Below are 18,065 nucleotides of genomic sequence, written 5' to 3' on the forward strand. Positions count from 1 at the left end.
GATATGTTTCCCCTTTGTTTAGCATACACACACACGCACACACACACACACACGCACCACCTATCCGTCCATCTCCTTCCCCGCCATCCGACCGGTACTGCCCAGTAGTCAGTGGTTTGTTTATATGACTCTGTTTGCCAAGCTAATCTTCACGCCTTTCAAGTGATGGCCAACAAGCAAACGATGGAGGGAGGGGGGTAGAGAGAGGCAGGCAGAGAGAGAGAGAGAGAGAGAGAGTGAGTGAGCGAGCGTGAGGCAGTTCAGTAGTTGGAAAGGAGGGAGACGAGGAAACATTCTGAGAAGTGCCTCTTGGTTTTCAGGGGGTTTGTTTATTGGTTTTCCTCGGTGATTGTTTCCGCTCCCGAGCGTCCTGTATGACACGGCGCCCGTGTCCAGGCGCAGGAGCTGCTGCACCTGTGAACGGGTCTGTGGAGCGGAGGTGGTGAAACGGAGGAAAGGTGCTGCGGGCGAGAGCCTCGTCACCACCGGCTGGATGGGGGTCCTGGTGTGCTGCGACTGCTTCTTCTATAGGTAGTTTAAAAAGTTACTCTCACTTTTTCCCTGTATAGGGGGTGTTAACTGTTCTTCAGGTTTATGTGGGCTTGTGTTGACCTTGCATTTGTTCCTGCTGTCGCTGCAGGAGGCATTTGAGGACACTGCTGCTGCTGCAGACGGCAGATTCTGCTGTTGTCAGACGCACGGCGTATTTTTGACTTGTAGGGAGGAGGAGGAGGGATGGAGGAACGGCGTTAAGGATGATAATGGTGCAGGAGGAGGACTGAGGGCGGTAATACTGATGGTTATATGGTTCCTTCAGACAGTTGGAATGAAATGGCACCAGGCCAAGTTAGCCCGTCAGCCAGGCTTGCCAAAACTTTTTTTCCCCTCCTCTTCAGGGTCCTTGTGTCCTTTTGGCTGTCCGGCACTGTTTGTTTGGACACTGTGTTCCTACGGGGGGAGGCAGCCATCAGTTTTCTGTTTTTTTTACTGTAGCGCATTGACTTTACAGACTTTGCTCTCGTTCTGTTCACCTCAGTTTGTTTTTTTTAACGTCGGTTCGCTGCAGATGGAGCAGACACGTGCGTGTTTAACGGGAATGACTTATTAGTTGGCATCCAGAGGTTATTGAGCCTGAAAGAATAGTTTTAATGATTTAGATGAGGCTGGGAAAGAGACTGGATGTGCTCGCCCTTCCTTGTGGTCGTGGGGTGAAGTTAGAACCGCTTTAACTGCCGCGTAAAGGCTAAATATAATTTTCTGGTTCTTTGAGTATGGAGGGTGTAAAATAGTAACACACCGTGCAGCTGGATTAGATTAGAATTCTCTACGATGTTTACACTTCAGGGCTACCCCTGGAATGAATAACAACCCACTGTGTGTCTGTGTGTGTGTGGTGTGTGTGTGTGTGTGTTGTGTGTGTGTGTGTGTGTCTACACATACTGTAAGTCACGGTAAAATACACTCAGACGCTTGATGAATGCAAGACTTGTACCCCCCCCCCTTCTTCCCCAGTCAGGATTCAGACAAGGGTGGGCCCTGCACTAATGTCTCACAGCCTCATTAAGTCAAAAATGGGCTGTTACGTCTATTTTTAGCATTCCTTCTCCCTCGCTATCGCAGTTACCTAATCAGGCGACCTCGCGCTGATGTTATGTGGAGCGATTGATGAATGTTTTCAAGACACGCCTATCCAAACAGGTTCTCCCTCAACTCGGCCCCAGGCAGCCCTCTGTGCCCTGAGCTCCTGTGCTTTGGCTATAAACAGTAGCTCATGTTGGAGGACAAACTAGCTGGATACAACAGTTTGTTTGCATTTAAATTGAAAGTGAGTGAGGAACATGTGTCTGGTTAGCAAGAGTCTTGGTGTAGCTCATTAGCTTAGCGCTACAGAGACATTCTGGCATAGAGGTTAAGTAGATTGCTCTGTTGATGACTCTGCAGACAGCAGAGATTCCTCTTAAGGGTAGCAATAAAACTTGAAGTTTGACGTATACACCTTGGGAGCATGGAAGAGATCATTCCAGCTTCCAACCTGGAGGCCTGTAGATTGGAATGAAGGGCAGATGCACCCTACCTGGGGCGTCTGACTGTCAGGGCATGCGTTGCGCGAGCTTCTCATATGGAAGTCCAATCAGGTCAGATTGTTGTCAGTGCTGCCCTTCTGTGTTCACCTCCTCATCATTCTGCAGAGGGCAGAACACACATGGGTCCTGTTACGTAATGCAAGGTTTATGTGTGTGTTTGTTTTTATACATACGTGAGGTCCCAGCTTGGGCGTATCTAACATGTTGTGGAGTTTTACTGCGTCTGTACAGCTAAAAGTTGGATACGTTTCTGAAGCATGTCGCAATTGAAGTTAGGTTCACGCTATTGGATCAAGCGGGGGTTTGCTTTGTTATGACAAATGCAAACGCTTTAAAGGTCGTGCAAAGATGGCTGTGTATGTTTTCCTGCTGTCTCAGGAGAAGCAGAGAGATCACTCTGCGCTAACCTCACCTCCGCATTTAGATTTACCCACTCAGCTTATATGCACGCTCACTCCTTCTCATTTGGAGCTAATGTTTTACCCTAGCCGACCAAAGTGCCCTCTGTGAGAGATTATCCATTTAAAATGGGCTGTTGTGGATGAGAAGACAAACATTAAATACAGCCGTGCAGTCGGGTTAGCGTGTCTGTGTGTGGCAGCAGGTGCCCTCCAGGCATGGAAGAACCCATTAAGTAAAATATTATATACTCTCGCTGCTTGGTGGCCCAATTGGCAAGTGGATAATGGTTTCATTGTGTTTGGATCTGTTCACTAGTCGTTGGCAGGAAGAGGGTGAGACGGAATTCACTACCAAAACACTGGACCTGGAGGCTTTGTATGGTCTGTAAATGCACCGTACGTTGTAGCGCGCCGCTGCTGGGAACAAGAGGCCCATTTGGAGGGAGACAGGAAGTGCCTGGGCGTCTGACTTCCTGTTTGTCGAGTTTCTCCCAGGCGAGAGCGAGAGAAGGTCTGGTGCCCGCCTGAGCTGAGCCTTCTCGTCGGCTCTCCTTCAGATGATAAATACGCATCAGGTGTTCTTTTAAACCGCTCAGTAGGACAGAAGATGTTGAGGAGGAGCCGCTCAGACAAGTTAGGACATCAACCACTCATTGAGAGCACATCTGGAACAGTGCGCATGGGTTTCAGGCCCCTCGTAACTCACACAACCACTAGATCATCGATGATGTCACAGCCGTAGCTCGTCTCCCTCGGCCGGGGGCCACCGCCATCCAATCAGACGGCGGCTCGCCCCTGAAGCTCCTGGCACACTCACCACTGAACCTCACGGTGATAAAAGTCGAGGCGCTGATGTCATCCCCGCATAAAGAGACCGGAGTGTGACACCTCTGGGGGAGGGCGGAGGTAACATCAGCGCCGCTCAGCGGGCCGATGCAGACACGCCCACCCCGACGCTGCTCCGAGGACGCTTATCCATCTGACCCCCCCCGTCCTTTGTACATCCAGCCGTCTTATTGGCCCGTTGGCGTGCTGCCGGAGACGTGCGACGTATGTTTGGTTGCACGAGGAGGATAAAAGTGAAAGGTCATTTTATACAAACGTGTTTAGTGTATTGCAGCGCTCCGCTCCCCCCCCCCAACCCAAGCAGAGTGAGGACATGTTCTAATATTTCCTCCCTGCCAGTCACACTAATAATAGGATGGAGGGCTGCTTCGGTTACATTGTCTTCCCAACAATGCTTTCGAGATGCAACCGGAACCAGAAATTTCCGCAATATTGGCGGCCCTTTTTTTTCCTTCTGCCCCACTGTTACGCCCTTTCCTGTCCTCAGTGGCGGTGACAAAGAAGCCCATGACATCGCCTTTTCCCTCAGCACGGCCGCATGCGCAGTGTCCCCCCCCCCCCCCCCACCCACCCTAATTAACCCTGAGAGACAAATCTCCGCCGCCACCCGTGCTTGGTTTGCTGCCTTTGTGAATTAGCTCAAAAACAAACGTGTTTGGGCGGAACTCAGGATCTGTCTGCTAAACAGGCGTCATCTTGCCCCCCTCGTCCCCTCCCAGCCTTAATCGGCCCCACACACAAGGCCCAGAGTTTCCTCTGCTGTCACTGAGCGGCGAGATCTCCTCCAGCCATCAGTGAATTCATTTTCCTTTCTTTCTTTTTAGTGCCTCACAGATTAATCATGTGAAAAGCCTTTAAAAAAACAACAATTTGAGCCTTGTTTTGGTTTCCAGCATCCTCCAGCCGTCACCTTTTCAAAGAGAACAGAATCGTACATGGTCCAGTGTATAATAAAGCACTTCCTGACCTCTGGGACTCTCAATGACCCTGAATGCACCCTTGCGTGTGTTGTGAGGAGCGGCAGACTCGGCATGGTCACCGTGGAGACGGCAGCCGACGTTGTAAAGGAATCCCAAAACCTAAAATGTATATTACAAAACTCCATTTAGGCCTTGGTCTTTCTCTCATCTGTGCGTTTCGACTAGACGGCCTGCAGACTGACGTCGGTTGCGTAATCAATCTGAAGAAGAGCTGCTGTGCGCTGACAAGCCGACTAATATGATGTGACTTCTGCCTTAAGTCATTACCTCCCCACTTTCTATTTTCAGATTTTGACCTGGCTGGAGGATGACACTGAGCCATAACCTTGTTATGTAACAGCTTTCATACATTTTTCCACATATTTCGGATCACTCCGCGCTCTGTTCCCTCTCTGTGACGCGTCTGCAGTCGTTCTCTGCCGATCAATGAAGGAAATGAACATTCTGTACATTGAACCATGTGAGAGCGTTTATCCTGGGAAGAAAAACATTCCTGCCTATTCCCTGGAAAACAGAACGGAAATCTGCGACTAAATGCCCTCACTTAGGGTAAATGAGCCAAAGCGGTGCAAGAATGCACAATCTTGGAGCACAAAAACAAACAAGAAGTCGCCCACCCTCCTTTATCAGAGCATCAGCTCTTCTGTAAATCACTCAGGAAGTCCGCTGAATTATGCCTCTGCAGCATATTTACAGGTCAAACCAGTCCCATGAAGCCCCTTTAGGTAGTCGTGCATATTTTAGTGTGTTTTGCTTCAGAAAATATAATCTGTTTTCTGTTCCTGGCGCCCCGTCCGGCCCCCTGCGCCTCACGCTGCTCTCTCCCCCTCCCACAGATGCACACAGTCCACTACTTGTGCTCGTGTTTAACCACAACTCCCCTCCTAAGTCTTCTTTACGTCACTAATTCCTACTTCCTGCCTCCTGAACCTCACCTTTCATTAAACTCTGGCATCGTCCATTTAAAAAAAAAAAAAAAAAAGCTGCTTCATCACTCTTTTCTCTTCCGAACAAGAGCGGCTGGTAATAAACTGGTGGAAGTTTTAGTGGCCTCGAGGGGTCCTGCTGTTTGTAGTGCTCCAGTGCTGTGTGTGTTTTGTGCACATGTGTATACACACACAGGATATAAACCTGGACTGGAAAACTCTGCTGGAGTGTGAGATTGTGTAAGATTGGTGGGGGCTGTTTGTGGAAGGGTCGTTGTTGAGGCCCCACGCCAGTTATGAAAACTGTGCACCTGTGTTCCGCCAGCAGGTGGCAGCATTGTTCTCAAGCGGGCGCTCCTCATCAGACAAACATCAGGCATATTAATCTGGAGGTGATGTTTTGGTTCGGTTCAGAAATGTTCTGAATTTTATCTGCTTTTAGAAGATTATGTTGTGGGTGTGTGTCCTGGCCTCAGAGCAAGGTTAACATAGACTTCCCAGGAAATGCCACATTCTTTTCCTTTTTAGAAGTTTATTGTTTTTTTGATTTCTGGCCCTGGGAACCTTTCTTGTTTTCCTCCAGTCACAATGCAGGCATGAGACAGGAACATTTGCATTTCTATATCAAGCTTGAAAATGAATGAAGCCTGAAGATATAAACTGTTTTTCATTTATTGGTGCCTATTGTGTAAGTGGTTTTATGCATATTGTTGCTATAAATGGAAAACTGGCTCAACTAAGACAACCGTGCAGTCCAGCCTGTTCAAGAGCTTCATAACTTCTGCAGAGACGGGTTTTAAGCCTTAATCTTGTTAGCCGTAAGGCTCTGCGACGGCTCCCTTCGTGTCTCGCCGTCGCCTCTGGCTGTCGGGGTATCGATCCGACCTGCAGCCATTAGCATAATTCTGCAGTTACATTTAATAGCAGGCGAGAGGTAACATTGTGTTCATGCAGAGAACACGTGTGAGGCAGCAACATGCCACAGCTTTGACGTCAGTTTATTTACCGCTGCTATTACTGCCTCTGTCAGCTATTCCGACTGTTATATAACGATCAGCTTCAACCTTCAAAGGTGAATGTGTGTGAAAATGTGTATGAAAATTCCCTCAGGAATGTATAAACTCCTTAATCCATATTTCTCATTACTTCCTCCTCATTTCTCGCCTTCTCTGTAGCCCATTCCAGCTGATATGATTTTGGCATCCCTCTGAAAGTATGCATGGAGACAGCAATTCATGCACATCTGGTATTTCTCATCTCCTGTCTTCCTAAATCCTTCTCTTCCTCCAATCTGAATCCAGCCAGGACACAACCTCTTATCTCTGGAATACACTTGGCTAGACTTATCTCTTTTAACACACAGAAGAAAAAAAAAATCACCACGTCATTCAAAATGTCTCTAAAAAGAACGATCTGAAGGTTATGTTGTTAGATCTGCTGCTCTTGACCTTCTCGGGTCAACTTTTCATGTCTGTCCACTGTTTATCCTGGCTGTGTGTACAGAGAACACTGGCATGTCAGCACAAGCAGCCCTTCCCCTGCAGGAATGCAGAGCAACGGAGAGATGGAGGGAGAGAAATGGCACACATACAGAGTGTGTAAACCACTGCAGGTCCTGAAAGAGGAGCAAAGGTCAGAGAAGAGCAGGAGCCGTTGACACCCCCAACCTTAAAAGGGCTTAATGCGCTAAAATGATATTCTGAATGTTTCAGATTCCTGTCGCAGTGATGCTAAATGAACCAAAGCATCTAGTCTGCTTTTGTCTCACAGATTAAATCTGCTCAGACGTCCTCGCTCGCCACTGACACACGCTCCACATGTTCAGGCCTTTGTGCATTTGTCAAGCACGTGCGCGAGGTTAGGATCTACGGAATCGGCTCACATCCACCTTTAAAATGATGTCGCGAGCCTTCGGTAAACAGAATGAAGATTAAGATGGAGGGGAAGGAGAAGGAGTGCAGAGAGCAGCCTGCCCTTATGAAACCCCTGCACCTGTGTAGAGTCATGTGGCACCAGCATGTTCTCACCTGTGTGGACATTTTTTAGTTCAGGGAAACAATGTTTCAGCTCTCCCGGAGTGCTGTTTTTTATTGGGGAAGCATTGATAGCAGTAACGGAGCGAATCCTTTCTCTTGTCTTCAGCTAACTTGCAAGAATGCAATAGCTTATTATTTTGTGGCTTTTTTCCGTTAACGTGTATTAAATCAGAGCTGTGAAACAACCCTCTCTTTCACAAGGTGTGTGACTTGAGATGATTTGCTTGTCTATTAATAGCTCAGGGTTATTTTTTTTAAAGGATCTTGACACAGCATTTATTTTTTAGTTATATTCAGGTGTTTTTGGCTGTGGCAGCAGATGACAAGCTTTTTTTGTCTAAATTGGGACATTGGGTTCACTGAGTGGGTCACTGGGTACAGTGTACAGAGAGTCCCTTGGCCTTACTGACCTCCATCTAGGCCCATAGAACCCCTCCTGGAACTAAAGTCCTCGAGTGTTTTCACTGGCTAAGTCCTTACCTAAACACACTCCCTACTCCCACACTCCCAGAATGCACAGCAAAACGAAGGTCTTGCAGAGCAACTTTTATTTAAACAGTTGGGCTTTTTAACCGGTTGGCTGGATTACCTGTCCGTCATTTGGATCCCAGCCAGGATTGGATTGGGTTTTTAGAAAGGTTCAGACTTTATTTTTCTGCCCCAGATCTCCTCCTAACTATCCAAATTCTAAAGGTTATTGCGTCAAAGCTGTAGTGATTCCAATCGCTTTCTTATCTGTTGGCCTACGCAGACGCTTTGCCTGACATCATCTTTTTTCTTCATCCGATTATCAATGAAACGAATCAGTGAAAAGTCCGCCGTGACCTGATTGTTTCCAGGAAGCGCCTTGATTTCGCTCCCTCCCTCGTCATGACTAACGTGCCTCGTGAGTTTTTTTTCAGTTCCTAAAGGTTCGGAACAACCGCCAAAAAAAGGATGATTGTTTAACCCGAAGTCAACTGTTTTAACTCATCGTTGGCTTGGAGCCACTCATTCATGACCTCCCACATGTGTCTGAAAGGCTCAGTGTGAGGGTAACTGGAGCTTGTGCAGCAACATCTGCTTCGGCGCGAGCAGGTGCCGCGCGGGTGATGCCATGTCTTGTCTGTGTAAGGAAAACGATGGCGCTTGTGACATTTGCGGAGCAGAAAAAGGAAACCTCTGTCTTTCAGAGGAAGGAATGCGGCCGTTGGTTTCCATGCACGTCACTCGTTGCGTAAGAGGGTTTGACTTGCGTGGCTCAGTGCCACCATCTTCTGCCTCCGCCTCTTCGCTCTGCCTGGAGCTAGCATGCACTGCAGGTGTGCCTCCGTATTAGCAACTTTAAGGACAGCAACAATAGATTAACATTGCTGCTGGTCTCTGACGCCTCTGCCTGACCGATTCTGTCCACAATAACTCAGCAGTGAGGGTAGAAGCCCCCGTCAGGCCCCGGCGCTCTTCAATGACCACACACTTCTTCTCATAGTTACCAGCAATTAAAGTAAATTTTGATGGTGGCAACAAATGGCTTTCAATGATCTGCAAAATAGCTGTTTGTAAGTTGTGAGTTGTTAATCTCCCCCTCCACAAGCACACACACACACACACGGCTCACACGTGTGACCCCCCCTTCACCAAACCTCTGTTCTCTGTAGTCTTTATGGGCCAGACCAGGCAGGCCGATGCTATATTTAGCAACGAGGGAAAAGTCAGTGCCCCGCTCTGGTCTGGCTCTCCTCAGCTATGCTACCACAGCAGGAGCCACACAGTGCTGGGGCCCCTCTTTGCCAGAATCTCCTCCCACTCAGCTGTAAGCAGGAAGGCAGTCCATCATGCGGGATGAAGGTGCAGAGAGGAGGCAGTAAGACACTCTGTCCCTCTGAATTCTTTCAGCTCGTGTTTGGATCCCTCGGACATAAACGCTCGGCACACAGCTCCACTGTTATGTCTGCAGACACCTTTGCATGCGGAGATCACACACAGGCGCATGATATAAGGCCGTTCTTTACATACAACACCCTCATAATGTCTTTTTATCTCCCTCGCTACCCACCCACATCCAAGGAGTGCACATACCAGAGCTTCAGATCGCAGACTGGTGGCTTTCAGTTACAGCAGATGTCTGATCCAGGGTTTGTCACATCTGCCGCTCCGCCAAGGCCCCACAAGTTGTAGTTGAACAAAGAGGGGAAGAAAGGCATCGAAGAGGAGGGGATGGAATTAGGGACATGTAGAAACATTCCAAGAACGGGTGGAGAAATGTGTGAAGGGTGATTTAAGAGAGGATGTTTGTTGAGAGGAAGTAATTATAGTAATGTCGTCTTCATTTATTCTTGTTTGTTCAGCTCCCTGTGTTTACAGTTTAGTCTGCATTTAAAATACAACAATTCCCCAGGGTGATGCGCTGCCTCGCAGAGAAGCTTCAGCATATTCTTATGACTGCCTTTGGCTTTCAGACAGGCTTTCTTTTATTCCTGCAGTGGGTTTTACATGTTTAAACAGGCCCCGGTGCCACCAGTCCTGCTACATTTGGACGATCATGTGAAGTTCAGAGTTGGTGGGAAGAATGTAGGCTCTCTACCCCTACGTGCACACTGTGTTTAACCCTGCACCAATTCCCACACTGGGAGGTGATGCTGTGACAGTGTACAATTATATGTCACCATCGTCAGCCTGAAATCCTGCACACTTTCCCATACCTGTTTTTTAAATTGACTTTTTCAACCAATATTTGCCTTTCCTTTCGCAGTCAAATTCATCATTTTTGTAATAAAACTAAACAGTCATTTGAATATATATTTTTAGGATTAGCTTTAGAACCACCTTTAATTAGACGGGATGGGGTCTGTTTGTACTTAGGCTAAATTTGTAAGATCAAGATTAAGATGTACTTTATTCATCCCCGTGGGGAAATTGAATTAACGTACTTTTTTCAACCTAAAATGTCAGAAGTAATACTCTACACAAAGTAATACTCTTTGTTGTGATCACACCAAAGGACTTCTTCTGTCCCAATCGTGACATTCACGCTAAAGCCACCTTTTATTGCCTTTGTAGTCTTTGCTAACATCTGACCACCTGTTGTTACATTGTAACTACACTCCTGTGGGCCGTAACATGTCCGTGCGAGTAGGCGTTGACGTCAATACATCCCGCCCCCTGATCCTGATTCCTGTTGCTGATTGGTGGAGAGAGTGGAGAAGGCGGGCCCTTGCGGTCCTGACCAAGTTTTTCGGTAAAGTCGGTGTCAGACGGAACCAACCTGCATGTGTGTTTCACCGCTGAAGTCTAAGGACAGTGTTCTCTTTTAAACGATGATCTGAGGTTGTTCTTTTACTGGGGATAAGACGGTCATGCACTCTCAGAGAAACTCTAAAAACGGGCTAAGTTGCAAAATGGTACTTCAGGCAGTCGGAAAAGTACTGAGGTAAGACCCCCGCTTCTCTTCTAACTTTTAAAGTGGAGTTCGCTAATTACGAAATACGAAATAAAAGCGTAGTAAGCCTTCTCTTCGTTTATTTCTACCGCTTTACTTATGTAAAGTCGGGTTTTTAAATCGATATCATCCTATGTGTTGCACGTTTTTAACATTACATATTTGATACCTAAAGATGATTCGTTCTTCCGTCGTGTAAAATAAAGCTGCAGACATGGACTATTATTTCACTAATTTATAATAAATGTGCTGCTTTGTAATAATAGGAAATACAGAGCTTTAAAAGCCTCTGGTCAAAGTTTCCAGGCGGTGGGGAATAAGGACCGTGAATGCCTCATTCCTCCTCCAACCAACAAGATTCAACAAGAGCACAAAAATGTGACTCTGCGTCTTGTTAAGCTTAAAATATGTCGAGTAGTAACTTTATCAATATCTGGTTGGCATTATTTTCAGCCACTGGACTTTTCCTTTTGGTAAAAATGTAGTGATGTAAAGGATTTTATTAAAAATGTAGCCTTCCCATTTTAGACCACATTAATTAAGGTCCGCAAGGCCCAGAATTTCACAATCACACTTTTTTGTTGTTTTTTTAAAAAAAGTGTAACCTACTTTATGAAGTTGTTTTCATTTCTAGCATGGTTACCTAGAGGCAGTTTGAAGTGGTTGGGTTAAATCTGTCCTTTTGAAGAACAAAGGGCAGCATGACCCGGAAGAATGCATGACCCACTTAGATCTGTCACCCAGGTTTGCTTTTGATATATCCTGACAAAATGCGCTCAGCATGTTTATCTTCATCCAGTTGTGCATATTTACACTGGAAGGTAAGGAATTACTGTCATGGGGGACGGTGCCTCGTGCTAATGCCCCAACAAAGGCTCCTCTTACCTTTCAAGTCTGCAGGCAGGTGTGTTTTCAAGTGATCTACCTGTAGGGCGCATGCCTCGCAATCCCTTTGTAGTTTGAGAAAATGTGGAGAAAGATGGGGAGGAGAATATCCTCCATCTTAGAATGACAGGTAGTGAGCAAGGCGTAATGGACGCAGCAAAGGAGTGTTTTCCGCGGAATATTGTTATGTCTGTTGCAACACCTTTGGCAGGTCGCAGCAGGTTTGTGCCCTGGAACTTCATTTGGTAATTCAAATGCGTAATAAGGAAAGAGTTGTATAGTTTCTTTGCCTGGAAGCGATACAATTAGGTTTCCATAAACCTAATTCATTAACAAGGATGCATGTTGGCGAGTTTAACAAGGCTGATGTACACATTTTTACTGCACCTCGTTTGGTTTCCTCCTTGTGTGAATATTTCTGTGCCTTTTAATTTAAGCCTGGCATGAATGAGTGATGTCTGACACAACCCTGAAGGAATGGCAGGATCTGACCTCCCACCCAATGTTCTCACACAGTGATTCTTTCATTTATTCTTCAAATAAATGGACAGCACTGAAAGAAGAAAGCCCACGCGGTCTCTGGTCTGGGTATTCCTTCAAAACCATCAAAATGAATACCTAAAATCCAGAAATCTCTATACACTGCCTCCTTCTGTGGATGCAGCTCTGCTTGTTAGCCAAGGTAACATGTAGCTTTAGGACAAGCTACATTTACCGTAACATTGCTACACAACGCACTTATATCCGCACTACGTCAACCGTCCCATTGCGTGGTGCGTTTGGTTGTATTGACCCAAATTTAATTCCTGGATACAGGAAGTCGTTCAGTCGTAAACAAACTCCAAGGTGGGTGTTTTCTTTTGTGCACAGTCTGTGTCCATCCACATGGTTACATTGGTGCTCCTGCAGCAGGCCCAGCCTTTCCTGTCAAATATGTGTGTTGTGATGTTGATGAGGCTTCATAATGGCTCCAGCAGGGGGTCCCTACACACTCCGCAGGCCTGAGGGCCTCTCAAAGGGGTTTAGCCGAGCACCATAAGAGGCTGGGAGATGGAGAGAATAGTACAAGAGTGGGATGACCTGTTGATTTAGGTGTGTGTGTACATTTTTAGAGCTGTACCTTGACTACAGTTGTGATTTACAATGCTTCTCACACCAGCAGTGATATGGATGATTAGGTGGTGGCAGCTGTTCCATATTGTTTCTTTACCTTTATCTAAACCTGATAAGTCGCTCCTGATTAGCGCCATCCTCCAAAATTGCAGCGAAATGCAGCCTGAGCGTTTACCGAGCAGAGTTCCGCACCATGAGGCCGGACCTCAGGTTTACCCCGTCCTTACCCCGGTCTCTTTTTAGCCCCTGAATGATTGCTGTGGTTTATCTTGAGCGTTCTCCTCTGTCTGTGGTGTATTCAGGGGGGGGAAGAGTCACTGAGTCAATTCACTTTGAATCCTGAATTAGATCTGGAGGCCAGGCACTGGGAAAACTACTGATCCTCTTTACTTAAATTAACTCCCCTCGTTTAAATTAACACCTCAGCCGCCTGTAGAAAACTTCTCATGACGGGTTTGTTGAGTTATAAATGAGTAATGTGTGACGCATGTCTTCCACTCCACGGGGGTTTTTAAACATGTTTGCCACCTCAGGCTGTTGGAATACTTCAGCAAAATCTTACCTTTCTCCTGGTCCACAGACATTTTCTGTTCTGCGGATGTTCCGAATAACTCGGTCCGGTTGTGAGCGGCTGTTGGGACCAACTGAGGGGTTTTGTGGCGGAGGGGGCTTTAGACATCCATCGGCGTGTGGCTTTCTGCGTATGGGAGGAAAGGTAGCGGGTGAGGATGGTCATGTGGGTAGGGGGGAGGTGCCGCTGTGAAAAGTGAAAGGATTAGAGAGACGCAGTGGAACAGCTGTGGGGACGGCCTCTGCTCAGCACTGACCTCCACGTCACCTGAATATACGAGTCTATTTCCTCCTTGTGCTTTATTGTCGTTGCTGTCTTCCTGCTTCACACCCTCCACTGCTGCTGAGGTTACCCATGAGGCCATGTGGAGCCTCCAAGCGTGCCAATGTGGGTTTCCCTCTCCTCGGTAGATGCGCTCAGTTGCGAGTCTGGTTCCAGTTGGTGCCAGGCAGGCTGTGGCCGCCCCCTGGTCCCCCCCCCCCCCCCCCAACTTATTCGGAGACACGTGGCTGGCCCCGGTCTGGTCTCCTGCCTTCTGGACTGCCCAGATCTGGTGAGGAGACAGACGCATCTGCTCCCTTTTATGGCAAAGTCTTCTCTGGCTGAACTTTACCAAGAAAAGACAAAGCTGTGCCTGCACACGTGTGCGTGCGTGCGCACGTTTGAGGGAAGGGATGTTTTCTGTCTCCATAAACTCGATTCATCGCTGCAGAATTCCACTTCCCATCCTACGCAAACACTCTTTAAAGCTGGAGGAGGCTTTTGTTTGGAAAGTTATGAAATTTCGCAGCAACAGAGGCAGGAAATAGCTCAGTGAAACATGATGTTTTCGGGAGGGGGGGGCGCGAGGGGGCTCAGCAAGTCCTTTGAAAAGTTGCGAGGCCTGATAGTTTCTGCGGATGAAGTTGGATCCTCTGGTAAAGCTCTTTCACATGACAGAACATGCAGCCCAGTGTGAACCACCAGGACCACATGAATGTGCGTTCGTTGGTGGGAAGGAAGTCTGGGGGGGGGGGGGGGGGGGGGGGCAGATGCAAAGGCGGATGATAAGAAACAAAACAAATAATAAACTTTAACCCAGATGGAGCTTTGTATTTACGAGAAACGGTAATTAAATGATGACAGCATAGATAAGAGAGGGCAAAGATTGGACTGAACCACGGGCTGTTTGGACAGGTGAGCCCAGAAGCCGGGAACCATAAGAGGGTCACCGGTTTAATGGTTAGCCGGCGGCATGATCCTCCCAGGATGAGCCTGAAAACCTCCATGAATAATAAGCCAGCAGAAGAGAAGCTGTTGAGGTGAACGCGATGACACGAGCATCAGCCCCTCAGACCTTCAGCTCTCTGTGCCTGCTGGGAGACGTTGTCCACTTCTCCTGCCTGCTACTTTCAATCAACCGGAGCAGACGCTAAAGATGGGGGAACTTTAACATTTACAGAGTAAAGGGTATCCATCCGCACAACGACAGGCCTCCCCCCTCTGAAAATACTGCTCTAAGAAGGAAATTAAACTGCAGGAAGGCATTTGAAGGCCGCTCAGGCCAAGAGCTTTCACGCTCCGCTGTCTTGTCGTGTTTTGTAAGTGTTTATTAGTTCCCATGGATATCAGCTTGGCCCGTGTCGATCTTTCCTCCTCTTCTCATTCCTTCCTTCCCCATCTGATTTCACTTCGCCCTCTGTTTCCTGCTCTTTGCTCAGATATGCAGCAGTTTCTCGCATGCTCCGCAGCCCTCCTTTGTCCTGCAGACACACCTGTCTGTCTGAGAGACAGGTCGGCTGTGGTCTAGGAGGAAGTGTGTGCTCTGACACCCCCGTGCTAAAACTTGCAGTAAGCATACAGGGAGCGGGGGGTTGGGGGCTGTCTGAAGGGAGGCTACTGACCCAACAACAGATCAAATTTAGAGGTCAGGTACAGCTACGGAAGACTCCTTGTTTGGGTCTGTTGCTCTGGTTCTGAGTGGTGTAAAAATAACAACTTTAGCTTGGTGCTTTATTAACTTTCAGATCTTCAGATGAACCGCTGATCTATTTGCCTCACTGGCCTCTTTACTCAATTCTTTTATTGCCTCCATCAAATCATTCGACGCCTTTTAACCTCTTCCCTCATTTCTGTGTTGCAGGAAGTCGAAGACGAAGCCAAACGGGAAGAAGCCTCCAGCGGAAGAGAAGAAGCAGTATTTGGAGCTCGAGTACACGAAGATCCGTGTGGTGGATTTCGATCTGAAGGAGTTGGTGGTGCTCCCCAGAGAGATCGACCTCAACGAATGGCTCGCCAGCAACAGTGAGTATCAAAGGGGTCCATGCACGGTCCTCACGGTTCTGAACGGGGAGGGCGTGCACTTATACTGCAATTACTGCGGTTGTTTAAATGGTACCCTGTTCTTTACACTTCATTACTCTGGCTCAGATTTATTTATATTTTGGTGTGTAGTTAAACCATGATTAGATGTTCTCGAGCTGCTGCCGGAGATGCCTATCTGCTGATGTCGGGGTGGTGTTTTCATCCAAAATCATTGTTCATTGTCTTCAAATCCTGTTGGAGAGGTTTCATCGTGAACATGGTTTAGCTTTTGTTCTGGTTGCACATCCAGATTGGTGTTTATGAATGGAAACACAGGCTTTTGTTTTTTTCTTTGTTTCTTCCTGAATCAGTCAGTGCTGATTTTCTCTGAATTTATTCACTTTGCGGCCAATGGCCAAAAGTTGCAGGCCTGCTGCACGCTAACCTATACCTTAATGTGAGCGGATACTTCTCTGCTCACTGGATACAGCCCTGAAAATGAATTCTAACAGCAGGCTGTGCAGTAGAAATATCTGTTAGTCCCTCCAGCAGCTGCAGCCGCCTCCCACTTTGATGTTTCTTCTTCTTAAATCGCATTGAAAAGCCCTTTGACTTGATGGATTACCCTTGCACACGTGACTGCATGTCACGCCGATCACAGTGACAGATTCAGAGCATCGTGCTGAACTTGTAGGTGTGTCCTCTACTCCGTTCCATTGGGGGGGGGGACTATGTGCGGCACGCTTGTCCCTGTCGGTGTTCTCTCTCTGAATTACTGCCGTTTAACTGAGGTTTTAAGATAACAGCCGCTCTTTCTCTGTCATCTCTGCAACAGCAACAACATTCTTCAACCTTATCAACCTGCAGTACAGCACCATCTCAGAGTTCTGCACCGGGGAAACCTGTCAAGCCATGACGGCGTGCAACACGTAAGTCGTCTCTACCACCCACCGCGTCACTGACGCATCAGAAATCCATCCAGGAAACTTTATCCACACATCTTTCACTTTTATTTCACATACAACCTGAGTCTTCAGGTTCCCGTAAAAGATCTTTGTTGATCTTGGTTCACCAGCCAGCTCAGAAATCTCATGAGTCAGCAATTAAAGCACAGGCTTGGCTGGAACGTACAGTTATTGACCTGGTGTGTTTTATTACACTTTGGCACTTATCTGACCTTATATTTACAGCCCGTGTGTTGCGTGAGGAGGGGGGGCATCAGTCACCGCGCTGATGATGTCACAGGTGTCTGCAGGAATGTTGCGGCTTTGTGTTTGCGTGTTTTACGGCGTACCCATGCAGTAGTTAAAAGTTTAAATAGGTTGTAACAAGGAGGTCTATTCATGCCGTGCTCACAGAGGGGAGGCGACTGCCTGTAAGTGTTTACCTGACTCGTCTGTGCTCGTGGGGCGGGGTGCCATCTTCCTGCGTAAGCCCTGTGTTTCTCCCCTGTGTGTACTCAGAGCCTGAAAAACCAGATTATCCAGAAAACCGCAGAAGTTACACTTCAGGATGCACTCCCAGTTTTCCCCCGCACAAAAACAACAGCCGTTTCAGAGTGACACACTTTGTTGTGAGAGACAAACAAGTCACGAGTTCAGCCTCACGTCAACAGTGGGTTTTTCCACTGCCGACACACTCTGAGGAAACATAGGAAGCGCAGGTGTTTAGAGCACTAAAGCGTCGGGAAGAAAACACAGGGCTCAGACCTGACATCATACATTACACCACACAACTCTCCCCACCGCCTGCTAAATGGCACCCCACCCTTTCCTGCCCTGGAGGGCCCTGGCAGCCCTCCTCTGTGGTGAGAAGCGACAAAGTCATAGTCACAGCAGCCTCAAAGCCCCTGCCTAAAGACAGAGCTCGGCACTATTTTTGGAAGAAAAACTTTCCATGAGGTAGAGGCAGCAAAACCATTTGGTAGCTATTTAGACCCGTTTTTAAGGGCGGGCGGGTACAATGATATGCTTTTATGTGAGAGAGGCAGGGGGATGTGTACCAACACCCTCCCTCTTTGCCTTCAGTAGACAGAATATGAAAAAAGCATCAGTAAATACAAACAAAATGGCTATTTTCACAGTGCGTATTTATAAGCAGTATGTAAATACAGCCGTTGCCAGTAGCCGTTTTTCTACCTTATATGACCACAGTTTTCTCATCTGGTGTGAGTGTGTGTTGTAAGAGTCTGGCCCGGGCGCTGTGGTCAGTGGTTCCCTCTCCTGCGGGGTCAGTTATGCCGACGTTTTGCATTCCGCAGGATTTGTCATGTCTGTCTCGACGGCTCTATCCTCTGGATGTACAGACATTATTTTCATTTTCATCACCATGTCACATTTTCGCCCGCTGACGAGATGCTTCGAGTGCCCACATCTGCAGTTATCTGACCTGTTGTCCCTCTTGGGCGTGCTAATATCCTCCCCATTGCTTCCTATAATGAAGCTGCGGGACACTGAGCCAATCAAAAAGCAAACATCTAAATGTTAGATCTGGACCACGGCGGTCTGACGTTCTCTTGAACA

At 47.5% G+C, this 18,065-nt stretch overlaps 1 protein-coding gene across 5 annotated transcripts in view; it reads left to right on the top strand.

Moving 5' to 3' along the window:
- Positions 1-18,065, top strand: part of mob2a (MOB kinase activator 2a) — a 34,825-nt gene that overhangs the window by 14,509 nt on the left and 2,251 nt on the right. For 2 of the 5 annotated variants that reach the window (XM_057052508.1, XM_057052507.1), the window contains exons 2-3: positions 15,383-15,543; positions 16,379-16,472. In XM_057052508.1, the coding sequence (XP_056908488.1) occupies positions 15,383-15,543; positions 16,379-16,472 (255 nt within the window). Of the gene's footprint in view, positions 1-253; positions 532-6,786; positions 6,870-10,460; positions 10,683-15,382; positions 15,544-16,378; positions 16,473-18,065 lie in introns of those variants that run through there. The other 3 variants (XM_057052506.1, XM_057052504.1, XM_057052505.1) reach the window with 3 other exon arrangements.

Source organism: Takifugu flavidus, chromosome 13 (assembly GCF_003711565.1).
Source record: "Takifugu flavidus isolate HTHZ2018 chromosome 13, ASM371156v2, whole genome shotgun sequence".
Lineage (NCBI taxonomy): Eukaryota > Metazoa > Chordata > Actinopteri > Tetraodontiformes > Tetraodontidae > Takifugu > Takifugu flavidus.